The following is a 16,110-nucleotide window of genomic DNA, read 5'->3' on the forward strand; positions in this document are numbered from 1 at the left end:
GTCCTTGGTTTTTTTTTTTTTTTTTTTTTTTTTTGGCACCAGAGATTGAGCCTAGGGCACTCTACCACTGAGCCACATTCCCAGACGTTTATATATATATTTTTTTCATTTTGAGACAGGGTCTCCCTATGTTGCTTAGGGCTTTGAGGGCGGTCTTGAACTTGTGATCCTCCTGCCTCAGCCTTCGGAGTTGCTGGGATTGCAGGCTGCGCCGCTGTGCCAGCCAACATTTCTGCTCTTAAAGGGCCTGGCAGCATCAGGGCAGGGGTCCTGGGGTACCTCTGAGACCGTGGGAAGACTCTCGCCCCTCCTGTGGCCAAGTGCACAGGCTTGAAGTTAGGTGGACGTGGAAGGAGCTCTGGTGCCTGAGCAACCAGCGTCTGTGCGCCCCGTGCTCTCTCTGGGCCCTGGGGCTGTGGGAAGGACGCGGTGAGGTCGGCCCAGGCAGAGCTGTCTCCTGGCAGAGGCTCCCTCATGGGCAGGTTCTGCCATTTTGCTTTCTCCTCGGCGCTGGCAGCCTGCAGTTGCTGGAGCAGCAGGTGGTGGGCGGGGAGCAGGCCAAGAACAAGGACCTGAAGGAGAAGCACAAGCGGCGGAAGCGGTACGCGGACGAGCGCAAAAAGCAGCTGGTGGCGGCGCTGCAGAACTCGGACGAGGACAGCGGGGACTGGGTGCTGCTCAACGTCTACGACTCCATCCAGGAGGAAGTGAGGGCCAAGAGCAAGCTGCTGGAGAAGATGCAGAGGAAGGTGAGGCGGCGGCCGGCACCCAGCTCCCAGCCCGGGGTCACAGGATGCGCAGGGCGCACAGGAACTTATTAAGCCCTTATTAAGCACCTGCTGTGTGCCATGCCCTGCTCTAATGCTGGCAGCCGGCAGTCACAGTGCAGGTATGTCCCTGCTGTCCTGTCTAGTGTGAGAGAGTGTGCAGGAACTGGAACGCCCCCGGGGAGGATCAGCAAGAGGCCCTGAGCCGGAGTGCTGTGAATGAGGAGAGTGCCAGGGAGGCGCCTCCTCCTGGCTGTTTCCTTCCCCTTGTGTTTGCAGTGCTGAGGACTGGCCTGGAGCCCTTCCACCAGCTACATCCTCAGCCCCGCCCTCTTTTTTAATGTTTTGTTTTATTTTTAAATATTCTTAGTTGTAGGTGGACACAATACCTTTATTTAATGTATTTATTTATTTTTGTGTTCTGCTGAGGCTGGAACCCAGGCAAGCGTTCAACCACTGAGCCACAACCCCAGCCCTTATGCTTTATTTTTGAGACAGAGTCTTGCTAAGTCTTTAGGGCCTTGTCAAGCTGTCATGGCTGGCCTCTAACTTGCAATCCTCTTGCCTCAGCCTCCTGAGTAGCAGACTATAGGTGTGCACCACCACACTTGGTCAGGTTTATGGAAGGTGAAGTGCACAGAGACAAATTTCATTTGCACAAAGTGAGTGTCCCCACGTGCCAGCATCCAAGACAGAAGAACTCCAGATGTATCCGAGGTAGTCACAGTGGGAGACAGAAGTGTTCCCATGAAGGGGACTGAAAGACAAGGGAGTAAGCTTGTGGGGTCCTGCGGGCAGAGGGAGGTGCCAGCCAGCTGAAGGGGGCAGGAAGCCAGTGTGTGCTAGAGTGGAAGGAAGGCCAGGGCAGTGGGGAGGGTGCAGCTGCCCGTGGCTGTCACACTCCCAGCCCCTGCATATGGGAAGCTGATGTTTCTCTCCTTTACCTTTTTTTGTGTGTGTGTGTGTGGTGCTGGGGATTGAACCCAGGGCCTTGTGCGTTCGAGGCGAGCGCTCTACCAGTTGTATCCGCAGCCCGCCTCCTTTAGCCTCGTGGTTCCTGATATTGCTTTGGCTGTCTTCCTATTTTTCTCTTTCTTTCCTGAGGTTCAGTTAGAGTCCCATTTTACATCTTCTTGGTTCTTTTGGGTCTACTTCTGTTTTAAGTTTTTCAGTTTTGTATTTGAAACTTTCATACCTGTGGACTTTGCTGAGCTAATTTTTCTCAAGTTGGGTGTTATCTGTCTGTCTTCCCTTTTGTGGCATTGGGGATGGAGCGCAGGACCTTGTACGCCAAGGGAGCACGCTGTACTGAGCCACGCCCCAGCCCTGTGTTACATTTTTTAAAAAATATTTATTTTTTAGTTTTGGGTGGACATAATATCTTTATTTTATATTTATGTGGTACTGAGTGAGGATCAGACCCAGTGCCTCATGCGTGCTAGGCGAGCATCTAACACTGAGCCACAACCCAGCCCCTGTGTTAGATTTTTTTTTTAAAGTTATCCTTTGTTGATAAGCACAATTTGTTGTTGCTGGGATTGTTTTTTAATATTTTTTTAGTTGTCAATGGATCTTTATTTATCTATATGTGGTGCTGAGAATTGAACCCTGTGCTTCTCACATGCTAGGCAAGTGCTCTACCACTGAGCCATGACCTCAGCCCCCCTGGGTTAGATTTTTGATCTGCATGTTTGGTTCTTGTGAGAATTTCCTTCAGCAAAAATACTTTGTTATTCATTTCGGATTCTTACAGCAGCTTTGCTTGGATGTGTCTGTTCTCTGCTAGTTCTGGAGTCTTATTTTTCTGGACTGTTGGGAACTGTTGAAGATGGAGGTGAAGGTTTGGGGCAGCCAGCTCGGTTCCTTCCTTTAGGGGCTCACTCTTCTGTTTTCTGTCTGATAAACATTTGATGAACTGATAAAAAAAAATCAGGCAGCCCAAAACAAATTCAGATAGAAAGGAAAGGTTGGATATTAGAGGAGGGTCACGTCTTGTTTATAAATTAGCTTAGAAGTATTGATCCCTTTACAAGAGGGATTTTCCTGTCCAGGAGCATGACTTAGCTTCCTGTTAGTTCAAACCAAGTTTTGTGTCCTCCAGGAGTGTTTTCCCTGTCTTCATTTAGATGTTGGATATACCTTGTTAATTTTATTAAAATATCTAGTTTCTTTTTTTTCTTTCTTATATGGAGTCTGTTCTCTCCCTCCCCCCCCCCTCCATATATATATATATATATATATTATTTTATTTTTTTTTTTTTTTTTTCGCATTTGTTATTAGGGATTGAACCCAGGGACATTCTACCACTGAGCTACATCCCCAGAACTTTTGACTTTTGATTTTGAGACAGTCTCACTAAGTTGCTGAGGCTGCCCTTGAACTTGAAAGCCTCTTACCTCAGCCTCCCAAGTTTCTGGGATTACCAGCATGCACCACCATGCCAGTCCATTATATCATATAACTAAGTATTATTTGCAAAATGAAGGTTTTTGGTTTAAAAAGATATTTTAAAATTTGTTGTGAAATAAAAGGGAACACTTCTCAACTTATCCTGCAGGACCAGTATTACCCTGATACCAAAACCAGACTAAGATATCAGAATACTATGGATGAATATTTCTTATGACTAGAGACATAATATGCCCCACAAAATACTAGAAAACCAATTCCAACAAGATAAAAAAAAAATGGATTATAAACCATACTGAAGAGGAACTTATCCCAGGAATGCAAGGCTGGTTTAGCATCCCTCAAATCAATTAAGGTAATACCTCATATCAATAGAATCAAGGACAAATGTACTTGCCTCGAAGGTATAATGGGTTCAATCCCAAGTACTATATTAAAAAAAAGAGAGAGAGAGAGAGAAAGGGGAAAAAAAAGAATAAATGACAAACATCACAGATCAAGATCATCTTGATAAATTTGAAGAAAACATTTGATATAATTCAATACTTGTCGTGATAAAAATATAAAGCAAACTAGGAATAGAAGGGAACCATTTCAACCTGATAGAGGACATTTATGAAAAATCCCAGCTTTCATCTTTTCTTTAAAAATTGTTTTATTTATTTATTTTTATGTGGTGCTGAGGATTGAACCCAGGGCCTCACACTTAGTAGGCAAGTGCGCTGCCCCTGAGCTACAGCTCCAGCCCCAGGTTCCATCTTTTTAATGGCAAATGACCAAATGTTTTGCCCTAAAGTCAGGGAATAAGAAAAGGAGGTTTGTTTTCCGCACTCCCATTGGATACTGGGCTGGAGGGTGTAACTGGGACAAATGGCAAGAAAATGAAAGAAAAGGCATCCAGATTGGAGAAGGGGATAAAACTGTATCTGCAAATGACATGATCTCATGTATAGAAGGAATCCACTTAAAAAATTGGAATCATCTGGGCACCTTGGCACACACTTGTAATCCCAGCTAGTTGGGAGGCTGAGGCAGGAGGATCGCAAGTTCAAGGCTAGCTTGGGAAATTAGTGAGACCCTGTCTCAAAACATAAAAACGTCAGGGATGTAGCTCAGTGGTAGAGCACCCCTGGGTTCAATCCCCAGGACTGCAACAACAACAACAAAAACTAATTAGAATCAGTAAATGAGCTCCTCAGAGTTGCAGAATACAAGGTCAGTAAACCAAAATCGACTGTATTTCTTTATACTTGCAATGAACAATCTGCAAATAAAGTGAACAATTTAATTTACATCAAAAATAATAAAATAGGAATAAATTTAACAAAAGAAGTGCCCAATTTACATTCTGAAAACTTTAAAAGATTGAAAGAAATTAAGACCTAAAGAAACAGCTGCGTCATATTCAAGAAGTGGAGGACTTACCCCTGGAAAAATGGCAGCACTCAAAGCCATCTACAGATCAACTCCATGAGACTCTCTCTCAGGAAGAAAGGGCTGGAGATGTGGCTCCATGGTTAAGCATCCGAGTTCAATTCTTGGTGCAAAAAAAGAAAAAGAAAAGAAAACTTTGTTCTTGAAAGGGCACTGTCAATAAAGAGAAAGGACAGTTTACAGAATGAGAGAAAATATTTGCAAACCATATATCTGGTAAGGTACTGTGTTTTTTACAACCCAGTCATAAAAAAAGACAACAAAAACCCAATTTAAGGATGGGAAAAAAGATACAAATGGATATTTCTCCAAAGAAGACACACAAATAGCCAATAGGCACATGAAAAGATGTTCAGCATCATCAACTCTTTGGAAAATGCCAGTCAAAACCACAGTGAGATACCACTTGACAACTGTTACAGTTGTGATAATGAAGACGGAAAACAAATGTTGGTAAGAATGTGGAGAAATTGGAAGCCTCATACCCTGCTGATGGGTGGGAGGCATGGTGCAGCTACAGTGGAAAACACATTGTTAACCCCCAATGGTTAAGTATGGTGTGCCATGTGACCCAGCAGTTAGCTCAAGAGATAGGAAAATATGTCCACTTAAAAGCTTGTACAGTTGGCTGGCTCAGTGGTGCACACCTGTAATCTAGCAACTCGGGAGACTAAGGCAGGAGGATTGCAAGTTCAAAACCAGCCCCAACAATTTAGCAAGACCTTGTCTCATAAAAAATAGAAAGAGCTGGGGATGTAGCTCAGTGGTGAATTGCCCTTGAGTTAAAAAACGAAAACCAAAAAGTTTGTATACTTGAGCTGAGGCTGTAGCCCAATGGTAGAGTACTTGCCTGCATTCATAAGGCCCTGGGCTTGCTTCCCAGGATTGAAAAAAAAAAATTGTACACTAATCTTCATAACAGCATTATTCATAACTCCAAAGGGGAAAAAACAAACAAGTCTGGGGAAACATAAAGTGTGGTACAGCCATATAATGGAATATATTTGGCGATAGAAAGGGATGACCTACTGATAGAGGCTGTAACATGGATGACCTTTGAAAACATTATGCTAAGAGAAGAAACCAGACAGAAGAGATTCCTTGTGTATGAAATGTCCAGAAGTGGCAAACCTATGTGGGCAGAAAGACTAGGAAAGATTGTTTAGGGCTGGAGGTGGGGAGGACTTGGGCATGACTGCACTTGGGTCTGGGGTTTCTTTTTAGGGGATGAAATGCTCTAAAATTGATTGTAATGATGGTTGAACAACTTCATGGAATCGTCAGAACCACTGAATTGCACACCTTACATTTATTCGTTTAGGAGGATCTCACCATGTTGCCTTGAACTTCATCCTCCATCTCAGCCTTCTGAGTAGTGGGGACTACAGGCATGTGTCCTGACACTGGGCTTGAACTGTACTGTGGACTGTGGACAGTACATGGATTGACACGTGGATTATATCTCAATAAAGCAGTTTTAGAAATTATCAAGGCTGGCAGAGTGGCACACAGCTTTATCCCCCCCACTACCTGGGAGGCTGAGGCAAGAGGAGTGTTTGAGCCCAGGAGGTCAAGGCCAGCCTGGGCAACATAGTGAGGCCCCATCTAACAAAGAAGTCATTGTGAATGATTGTAGATGTTCAAGAAGATTTGATGATGGTGACCACGAGCACCATGTATGTTCCACTCAGCTTAGGAAGCAGAAATCAATCAGTGACAATCCCTGCTATCTGTGTCCTGCCAGGTGTCTTCCATACTGACTAGGAGATGACAATTCCCAGCAGTTTATGACACTGTTCTTTTTTTAAACCTCTTTGGTGGTTTATAGTTGGTGCATTATAGTTGTATGTAATGGTAGGATTGTTACATATTCGTATATGCACACCATATAACAATATAGTTTGACCAATATCCCTCCCCAGCACATCCCCCCTCCCCTCCTCTCACACCCTGTACCCCTCCCTCCATTTTACCGATCTCCCTTTGCTTTTCATGGGATCACCTGCCACCTTTCTTTTCCTTTTTCCTCTCTAGCTTCCACATATGAGAGAAAACATATGGTGCTTCACCTTTTGAGTTTGACTTATTTTACTTAACATGATGCTGGGTTTTTTTGTTTGTTTTTTGTTTTGGTACCAGGGATTGAACTCAGGAGTACCCTCAACTACTGAGCCATACCCCCAGCCTTATTTTGTATTTTATTTAGAGAGAGGGTCTGAGTTGCTTAGCACCTCACTGTTGCTGAGGCTGGCTTTGAACTCGAGACCCTCCTGCCTCAGCCTCCCACAGGCGTGTACCACCACACTCACCTATGTAATTTGACATGATGTTTTCTAGTTCCCTCATTTTCCTGCAAATGACGTAGTTTCATTTTTCTTGATGGCTGAGTAAAACTCCAACATTTTCTCTATTCACTGATGGACACTTAGGCTGGTTCCATGGTTTGGCTATTGTGAATTGTGCTGCTATACACATGGGTGTGCACAGATCACTGTAGTATGATGAGTTTAATTCTTTAGGATAAATCCTGAGCAGTGGGATAGCTGGGTCATATGGTGGGTCCATGCCTAGTCTTTTTTTTTTAAATATTTTTTTAGTTGTAGCTGGACACAATACCTGTATTTGATTTATTTATTTTTATGTGGTACTGAGGGTGGAACCCAGGGTCTCACATGTGCAAGGCAAGCGCTCCACCACTGAGACACAACCCCAGTCCCACCATGCCTACTCTTTTGAGGAACCTCCATACTGATTTACATATTGGTTGTACTAATTTACAATCCCACCAACAGTATAAAAGTGTCCCTTTTTCTCCACATCCTCTCAGTATTTAATATTATTTGTTTTCTTGATGACTGCCATTCTTGCTAAAGTGAGATGAAATCTCAGTGTAGTACTAATTTGCATTTCTCTATTTGCTAATGATGTTGGGCATTTTTTGTATATTTGGTTTTTTTTAAAATTTTTTTAGTTGTAGGTGGACACAATATCTTTATTATTTATTTTTATGTGGTGCTGAGGATCAAACCTAGTGCCTCAAATGTGCTAGGAAAGTGCTGTACTACTGAGCTACAACCTCAGCCCCTCTAGTAACATTTTTTTTAAATTTTTTTTGTAGGTGGAAAAAATAAATTTATTTATTTTTATATGGTGCTGAGGATCGAACCCACGGCCTCACATGTGAGAGGCAGGCACTCTACCACTGAGCTATAGCCCCAGCCCCAGCCCCTTTTTTTTGTATATTTGTTGGCCATTTGTATTTCTTTTAAGAAGTGTCTGTTTAATTCATTTGCCCATTGATTAATTGGGTTATTTGATATTTTTGGTGTAAAAGTTTTTTTGATTTCTTTATATAGTTTAGATGTTAATCCTCTGACAGAAAAGTAGCTAGCAAAGAGTTTCTCTCTTCATATTCTTAATTGTTCCCTTTGAAGTGCAGAAGCTTTTTAATTTGATGACTTCCCATTTATTAACTCTTGTCATTATGTCCTGAGCTTTAGGGGTCCTATTGAGAAGGTCATTGCCTGTGCCCCTATGCTGGAGTATTGACTCTACATTTTCTTCCAGGAGTTGCATAGGGTGAGGTGGTGCACACCTATAATCCCAGAGACTCAAGAGGTTGAGGCAAGAGGATCACAAGTTCAAACCAAGCCTCAGCAACTTAGTGAGACTCTGTCTCAAAATAAAAATAAAAAGGAGGGCTGGAGATGTGGCTCAAGTGGTAGCGCACTCACCTAGCATGCATGAGGCACTGGGTTCGATTCTTAGCACCACGTAAAAATAAAAAAAAAATAAAGATATTGTGTCCACCTAAAACTAAAAAAAAAAAAAAAATTAAAAATTAAAAAAAAAAAAGACTAGGGATGTGGTTCAGTGCCTTAAGTTCAATTCCTGGCATTCCCCTCCAAACCCTTGCAAAGAGAGAGGTGGGGGGAGGAAGGAAGGGAGAGAAGGAGAGAGAAGGGTCTAGTCTCCTTCTACATACCAGTTTTCCCAGCACTTTTTGTTAAAGAGGCTGTCTTTTCTCCAATGTATATTTTTGGCATCTTCATCTAGGATCAGATGACTGTATGTGGGTTTGTGTCTGTGTCTTCTATTCTGTACCATTGGTCTCTGTGTCTGTTTTTATTCAGTACCATGCAGTTCTTGTTACTATAGCTCTGTAGTATAATTTGAAGTCAGGTATGCCTCCAGCATTACGTTTTTGGCTTAGAATTGCTTTAGCTATTCTGGGTCTTTTATTATTCCAAATGAATTTTAGTACTGTTTTTTTCTAGTTTTGTGAAGAATGTCGTTGGCATTTTGATGTGGGTTCCATTGAATCTGTATATTGCATTTGGTATAGTAAGGTCATTTTAACAATATTAACTCTGCTTATCCATGGACAAGGGAGGTCTTTCTTCTGAGGGCTTCAATTTCTTTCTTCAATGTTTTATAGTTTTCATTGTAGAAATCTTTCACCTCCTTGGTTAGATTCATTCCTAGGTTTTTGATTTTGTTTTTCAAGGATATCGTGAATGGGCTTTTTTTTTCTGGTTTTTTTCTCAACAGATTCATCGTTGGTATATAGGAAAGCTATTAATTTTTGTGTGGTGATTTTGTAACCTGCTCCTTTATCAAATTTGTTTATTAGCTCTAGCAGGATTTGGGTGGGGCTTATTGGATCTTTTAGGATCATATAATCTGCAAACAGTGTTAATTTGACTTCTTTCCTGTTTTTTAATTTGTATTTTTTGTTGTTGTAGATGGACAGCATGCCTTTATTTTATTTGTTTCACATGTGGTGCTGAGCATCGAACCCAGGGCCTCACACAGGCTAGGCAAGCGCTCTGCCACTGAGCTACAGCCCCAGCCCCTCTTTCCTGTTTTCCTTCCTTTTGTTTCCTTCTCTTTGCTAATTGCTCTGGCTAGAATTTCAAGTACTATATTAAATAGGAGGTGAGAGTCGACATCCTTGTCTTATTCCAAATTTTAAAGGAAATGCTTTCAGTTTTCCCCCATTTATTATTAAGATTGGCTTTGAGTTTTTCATACATAGCCTTTATGATTTCTTCTGTCCCTCAGTTTCTTCAGTGTTTTTATCATGAATAGTTACTGAATTTTGTCAAAGGCTTTCTCTGCGTCTATTGAGATGACTAAGTGTTTTTTTGTCCTTAATTCTACTATGTGATGAAGTACATTTATTGATTTGCATGTTATACCATCCTAGCATCTCTGGAAGAAAACCAATTTGGTCATGATATACAGTCTTTTTAACATGTTGTTGAATATGATTTGCTAAAATTTTGTCAAGGATGTTTGCACCTAAGTTCCTCAGGGATGTGGACTGTAGTTTCTTTTCCTTGGTGTGCACAATGTTGTTCTTTGCGAATCACCTGTACCTGCTCCTCGAGGAGTAGAGTGCATCAGGGGTCTTGGGGCTAAGGCAAAACAGGGTAGAGTTGGCCTTACAGTCACCTGGGCTTAGGAGGGAAGGGAAGGGCCAGTTGTGGGGGATGAGACCAAACCATCTGGAATACATCAAATTAAGGGGCAGTGTTTGTCACACCGTGACAGAGCTATAGACCTGGGTGATGGTCGTGTTGCACATGGGTACTTCTAAAAGGACCTGTCATGAGTGTAGGATGTGGAGTAGTGCCCGAGCTGGCAGCGGGGTTGAGGGTCAGCTTTCTGCACAGTGTGGACACACTAGGTGCTCATTACCTGCTGGATGGAGAGGCGGGAGGGGAGTAATTGGATGGGTGGAGAGATCAGTGGGTGTCAGAGGAGGGTGGGGGGACGGAGAGTTGGCTGGATGGTGGTGAAGGCGAGAGGCAGAGGGTGAGTGGACCGTGACCAGTGATGAGGGCGGCTGGCAGGCCATGGACAGGGTGGCCCGTTGTGCGGCGGGGCATCTTCCCCTGCTCACTACTTGTCATCGTCCTTGGCTTTCAGCTCCGGGCAGCAGAAGTGGAAATCAAAGATCTGCAGTCAGAATTCCAGCTGGAGAAGATCGATTATCTGGCCACTATCCGTCGGCAGGAGCGCGACTCCATGCTCTTCCAGCAACTTCTGGAACAGGTGCAGCCCCTGATCCGCAGGGACTGCAACTACAGCAACCTGGATAGGATTCGGCGCGAGTCATGCTGGGATGAGGATAGTGGCTTTTGGAAGATCCCAGAGCCCATCATCATCAAAACCAGCCTTCCAGTAGGTCAGGAGCTCAGCTGCCCCATGGACCTCCCTGCCTCCTTCACAGTTGGCCACTGTGCAGAGGGAAAGGGAGCCTGGTCTCTCCCTGCAGGTTTTGGGTGCAACAGACGCATGACCCTGGGCACCCCACATGCTGGGCCCCTGGGAGGGTGGCATGCTCTGGAGGCCATGATGTAGGTTGGAATTCTGGCTGCACCATTCCTTGGGTGACCCCTTGGGGACTCAATGTCCTCATCTGTGACATGGGATGAATAATAGGACCTTCCTTAGAGTTGCTGAGAGGGTTATGACATGTTCAGACATGTGGAAGCCTTCAAGCACTGCCTGGCATGGGGTGCGTGGTCCCTGGTGTCATTACCATTGTCATCATTGTTCCACTCCATCCCTACTTCAGCCCTGTCAAGGGTGATGGTCACGACACCTATCACACATGCAAGGAAACCAGTCTCACAGGGTGTGAGTGACTTACCCAAGCTTGAAAGCCTGGCAGTGAGCTGCAGCATCGCAGAGGGAAGCCAGCTGTTCAGGGCTCGGGCCTGGTTCAGCCTCTGCTTTGGTCGCTGACCTTCTGTGTGACTTTAGGAAGATCACTCGCTGACCTTCTCTAGGCTTCTTGACAAAACAGGGGTTGGGTGAGATAATCTTAAGGACCCATCCACCTTGGACGAGTCTCGAGTCTCAGAGTAAAGTCAGATTTGCTGTGGCGCTCTCTCTAAAGAAAACACAAAGAGAGACAGAGAAGCCAGCAGGGGAGGGGCGAAGTAAAAGGGCTGCTCGCTGAGCTGCCAGCTTTATTGATATCCATAGGTTACATTAGCCCTGTTGGCATCATTAGAACGTATGCTCATTGTATAAAGTTGCTGTTCTGTGGGCAGGTGTAGGCGCAGTGACACATGGTGTTGTCTGAGAGAGCTCCTTTAGGCCCAGAAGCTGAGTGTCTGAGACCAAGGTTGAGGCTGATAAGACTCTAGCACAGAGCCTCCTCACCAAGGACATTACCATAGCAGCTAGGCCCTGAGCATGTATGAGTCATCTTAGGGGTTCCAGGGAGAAACTGTGGAATATTCCAAGTGTGGAAAACAGGGCACCTGTTACCCTCCGGGAGTTTGCTCACCAGAGGAACACTGCCTTGTACATCTCCACAGCCAGAATCTTTATGGCTCTCCCCACGCACAGACCTGGGGAGTCACAAGCTCCCCCTGGCCAGTGTTGGTTCAGGGCCGCACCCTCCTGTTAAAACTCCAGCTGGCTCCATTTCCCATGAGCTCTGGGCAACAGCTGAATCTCTCCCTTCCCCCACTTCTCTCCCTTCCCCCACCCACCCACCATCCTGGAAGTGGGAGAGTGGCTTTTCTGGCTTCTGAGCACTCCCAAGGACATTTAGGTGGGGCTGGGACATGGCTTGTTTCTAGCCCAAGCCTGGCTTGACCCCACCTCTGGGACAGTACCCCACCTGTTCCCTTCCACCGTCGTCGGCTTTTCAGCTCTTGTTTTCTCATAGCAGTTCCAACTGGGCAACAGAACAAGTCAGCCCGCAAGACCTCTGCACCCGACAACGGGGAGCCAAACATGGTAAGGCCCATGGGAGCGGGCAGGGTGGGACGGGGTCTCTGCTCCCACAGCGAAGGGGCCAGCATTGCCACTGGGAAGGGGGCTACTTTCATCATGCCTAAGGATTGAAGCAAGGGCTGAGCATGGATCTTTTCTTTAATTTTTTAAAGTTGTCAATGGACCTTTATGTTATTTATTGATATGCGGCTGAGAATCTAACCCAGTACCTCACACATGCTAGGGAAGCGCTTCACCACTGAGCCACAACCCCAGACCACTGAGCCACAACCCCAGCCTGAGCCTGGATCTTTTCTGTCACTCATTGGCACCTGGACTTCAGTCCCCTCTGGCCCTCAGTCAGGGGCACATATGCTCCAAAGGACCAGAGGAAAGGTAGACAGCTGGGGGTAGCGTGTCCTACTGGTGTGCAACAGAGGCTTGAGCCTCAACCCTAGAAGACAAATGGCACCTTCTCATTCCCTAGACCCTAGTTGGTCACTGGGGCCAAAGTGGTCCTCAGAGTGCCCACGAGCAGTAGTTGGGATTCTAAAGTCATTTAATTTCATAGCTCCCATGTTTTGTAGCACAATAGTAACGTGGATCCTTATATAGCAGGAATCACAGTCCTTTTCTGAAAAGGATCTGAAAGTAAACGCTTTAGCCTTTGTTGGCCATGTGGTCTCTGTCACAACTCCTCAACTCCATCGCCCTAGCACAAAACCAGAAATAGATGGTACATAAATGAATACTGTGTTCTAATAAAACTTTATCTATGGGCTAGATTTGCCCGTTGGCTGTCATTTGCTACCCTTGCCTTAAGTCATTATGAACGTTTCAGAAACGCACACAGATCATACAGTTCCAGTATGTCCAGCCAGGCTCCTCTGCCTGAGCAGCTCAGGGTGGCTTCTCATGCTGGTCTGGAGCTAGACTGGCTGTTTTGATGGCTTAACTTCATGGAAAAGGCAAAGTTGCTTTTTTTTTCCCCCTGCCTTTCTATGTTTTTGTTGGTGCATCATAATTGTACCAAAGAGGGGGGTGATATTTGTATTTGCACATAACAGGTTGGTCACAGTACTTCCCCTCTCTCTCCCTTTCCCCTCACCTTGGTCCCCTTCTTCTACTTTACCGGTATCCCTTCTAACATCAGTATTTTTGTTAAGTTAGTGCATCATAATCATGCATAACCGTGGGATGCATATGGTATACTACACATGGAAATAGCATAATTTGGTCAGTTTTGTCCCCTAGCACTTCCCCTGTCCTCCTCTCTCCCTCTCAATCCCCTTTATTCTATTGCTTTCCCTTCTAACTAATAGTGATTCGTGCATATCAGTTTTTCAGAGCAGTGCAGTTTATAATAGCCAAGTTATACAATGAAGCCAAGTTATAGAATCAGACTATATGTCAATCCAACAGATGAATAAATAAAAAAAGAGTATATAGGGCTGGGGTTGTAGCTCAGTGGTAGAGTGCTTGCCTCACATATGTAAGGCACTGGGTTTGATCCTCAGAAGCACATTAAAAAATAAAGAAAGAAAGGTATTGTGTCCATCTACAACTAAAAAAATTTTTCAAAAAACAGTGTCTATATACAATGGAGTTTTACCCAGCCACAAAGAAGAATGAAAAGAAGAATGAAACTGAGTCATTTACTGGCAGATGGATGGAGCTGGCGAACGTGATGCCAAATGAAATAAACCAGACTTAGGAAGTCAAGGGTCAAATGTTCTCTCTCATTTGTGGAAGCTGTCATCAGTGATATCTGGGGTTCTCAAAGCAGATCCTAAAAACTTCTGTTCAGTTCACATCCACAGACTTTGCATAGCACTCTAGGTCAGGGTGTTTGGGGAGACGAACTGTGCTTGTCTGAAGGAGTTCACAGTCTCACTGAGGAGCCTGTTCCTGCTGCTTGAATCCCAAGCCATGCAACCTTCCTCTAAGCTGCCACCTTGAATCTCTCTCAAAAATGAAGAGTCTTAACCTGCAACCACAAAAAGGTTATGTGAAAGCACTTCTAGTTCCAAGAGACAGATGTCAAATAGTCACAAGCAGCCAGTGTGGTGGTGCATATCTATAATCCGAGTGACTGGGAGGCCAAGGCAGGAGGATCACAAGTTCAAGGCCAACCTCAGCAACTTAGCAAGAACCTGTCTTATAAAAACAAAGAAGGCTGGGGATGTGGCTAAGTGATAGAACACTCCTGGGTTTAATCCCCAGTACCACCACTAACAACAACAAACAAAATAGGAAGTTTATTGGTTCATATAAGTGGACTAATTTCAGGCATGGCTGGATGTAGGGGCCTAAACTGTGAGGGTTTTATGTCTTTACCTCTTGTTTTTGGTACGCTTTCTCCACAGCATGGGAAAGATGGCCTGCAAACTGTTATGATCCAAAAGGAAGAGAGACCTGGTCCCTTAAAATCTCACTCTGAAGCTGGTGGAAAGGTTCTCATTAGCTCTGCCCAGGTTATGGGCCTGTTCTTGGGTCAATTACTATGTTCAGGAGAATGATGCTCTGTGATTGGCCCAGTGTGGGTCATGTGTCTGGCCCTGTAGCACAGGGCACTGTGGATGATCACCCTACTGGGAACCTGGGGAGGGACAGAACGGAGAGTCAGTCTATGACAGCAGTGAGGAGTGTCTGTTCTGGGTGACGGAGAGGTCAAGATACCAGTCACAGCGGTCATAAGGGTAGCTGCGGGCTTACTCTATTTCTTGTGCTGTGGAGTTTGGGCTCTGTATCACCCTTGCCCCTGTTGGAGCTGGCAGGAGGGAACAAGGTACTCCCCATCTCAAGGGAGGGAAGGCAGGTGTGGGCCTGGCTGGAGACTGACCGCCTGATCTCCAGCTGCCTGAGTTGCTCCCGGGGCTCCAGGTTCTGTGGCAGGGTGTGCTGCCATGGGCCATGGTCCCTCCAGCCCTGCGGTGCAGCCCCACTCACCAGGCTTCTGGAGGCTGCTGAGCCCCAGGCAGGGGCCCAGATCAGCTCTGTGCAGATGAGGGGTCTTGACCCACGAGGATTTGACATCTCAGCAGGAGGAAGACCGCTACAAGCTGATGCTCAGTCGGAGTGACAGTGAACATATTGCCAGTAACTACTTCCGTCCCAAGCGGGCCAACCAGATCCTCAGTTCAGATCCCATGAAGAGCCTCAGTGAGTGTCCTGTGCACCTGTGTCCCCTCCCCCACACCTAGGAGAGGCATGGGGGGTGGGTCTGGAGTTGATGGACCTGGGTTCAAAACACCTCTCCCTCCATGAGCCTTGTGTTTTTTAGCAATAAAATGAGTGGGATTAGAGGAGATGAGGTGGGGAAATAACCAAGCCAGGGCCTGGCACATAGTAGGTGCTTGGGAGAAGACTGTGTGTGTGGCTGGTGTCTCCCCTGCCACACAGGAGGGCCCTGGCTTGGTGCTGTGGGTCGGGTCTGAGAAGGCTGCTTCACATTAGGCTGCCCAATAAACGGCCTTTTAGGCTGCCCAATAAACTGGTTACTCCCCAGCTTCCTCATGCCGGTGTGGCGACTTTCCCCAAATGAGGATTGACTCTCTTCAAGGACCACCACAAGGGCGCTGGCAGGGCAAGAGGGCATTACAGGTGTGCGCCACTGCGCCCGGCATGAATCCTAGTTCTATACAGAGGTTATGTAAGAGACTGAATGGACTGAGGAGTAAGGGCAGGAGTCCGAAAGAAGGGACATGAGCATCAGCGGAGTCCTCCACGTTGCAGAGGAGAAAACTGAGGCTCCGAGAG

At 45.5% G+C, this 16,110-nt stretch overlaps 1 protein-coding gene across 17 annotated transcripts in view; it reads left to right on the forward strand.

Moving 5' to 3' along the window:
- Kif17 (kinesin family member 17) overlaps nucleotides 1-16,110 on the forward strand; it is a 44,123-nt gene that overhangs the window by 25,831 nt on the left and 2,182 nt on the right. For 2 of the 17 annotated variants that reach the window (XM_048816172.1, XM_048816174.1), the window contains 5 exons: nucleotides 518-749; nucleotides 10,546-10,804; nucleotides 12,305-12,375; nucleotides 15,393-15,513; nucleotides 15,860-15,954. In XM_048816172.1, coding sequence (XP_048672129.1) covers nucleotides 518-749; nucleotides 10,546-10,804; nucleotides 12,305-12,375; nucleotides 15,393-15,513; nucleotides 15,860-15,954 — 778 coding nt within the window. Of the gene's footprint in view, nucleotides 1-517; nucleotides 750-10,545; nucleotides 10,805-12,304; nucleotides 12,376-13,939; nucleotides 14,074-14,717; nucleotides 15,514-15,859; nucleotides 15,955-16,110 lie in introns of those variants that run through there. The other 15 variants (XR_007352212.1, XR_007352207.1, XM_048816173.1 and 12 more) reach the window with 15 other exon arrangements.

Source organism: Marmota marmota, unplaced genomic scaffold (genome assembly GCF_001458135.2).
Source record: "Marmota marmota marmota unplaced genomic scaffold, marMar, whole genome shotgun sequence".
In the NCBI taxonomy this organism is placed as follows: Eukaryota; Metazoa; Chordata; class Mammalia; order Rodentia; family Sciuridae; genus Marmota; species Marmota marmota.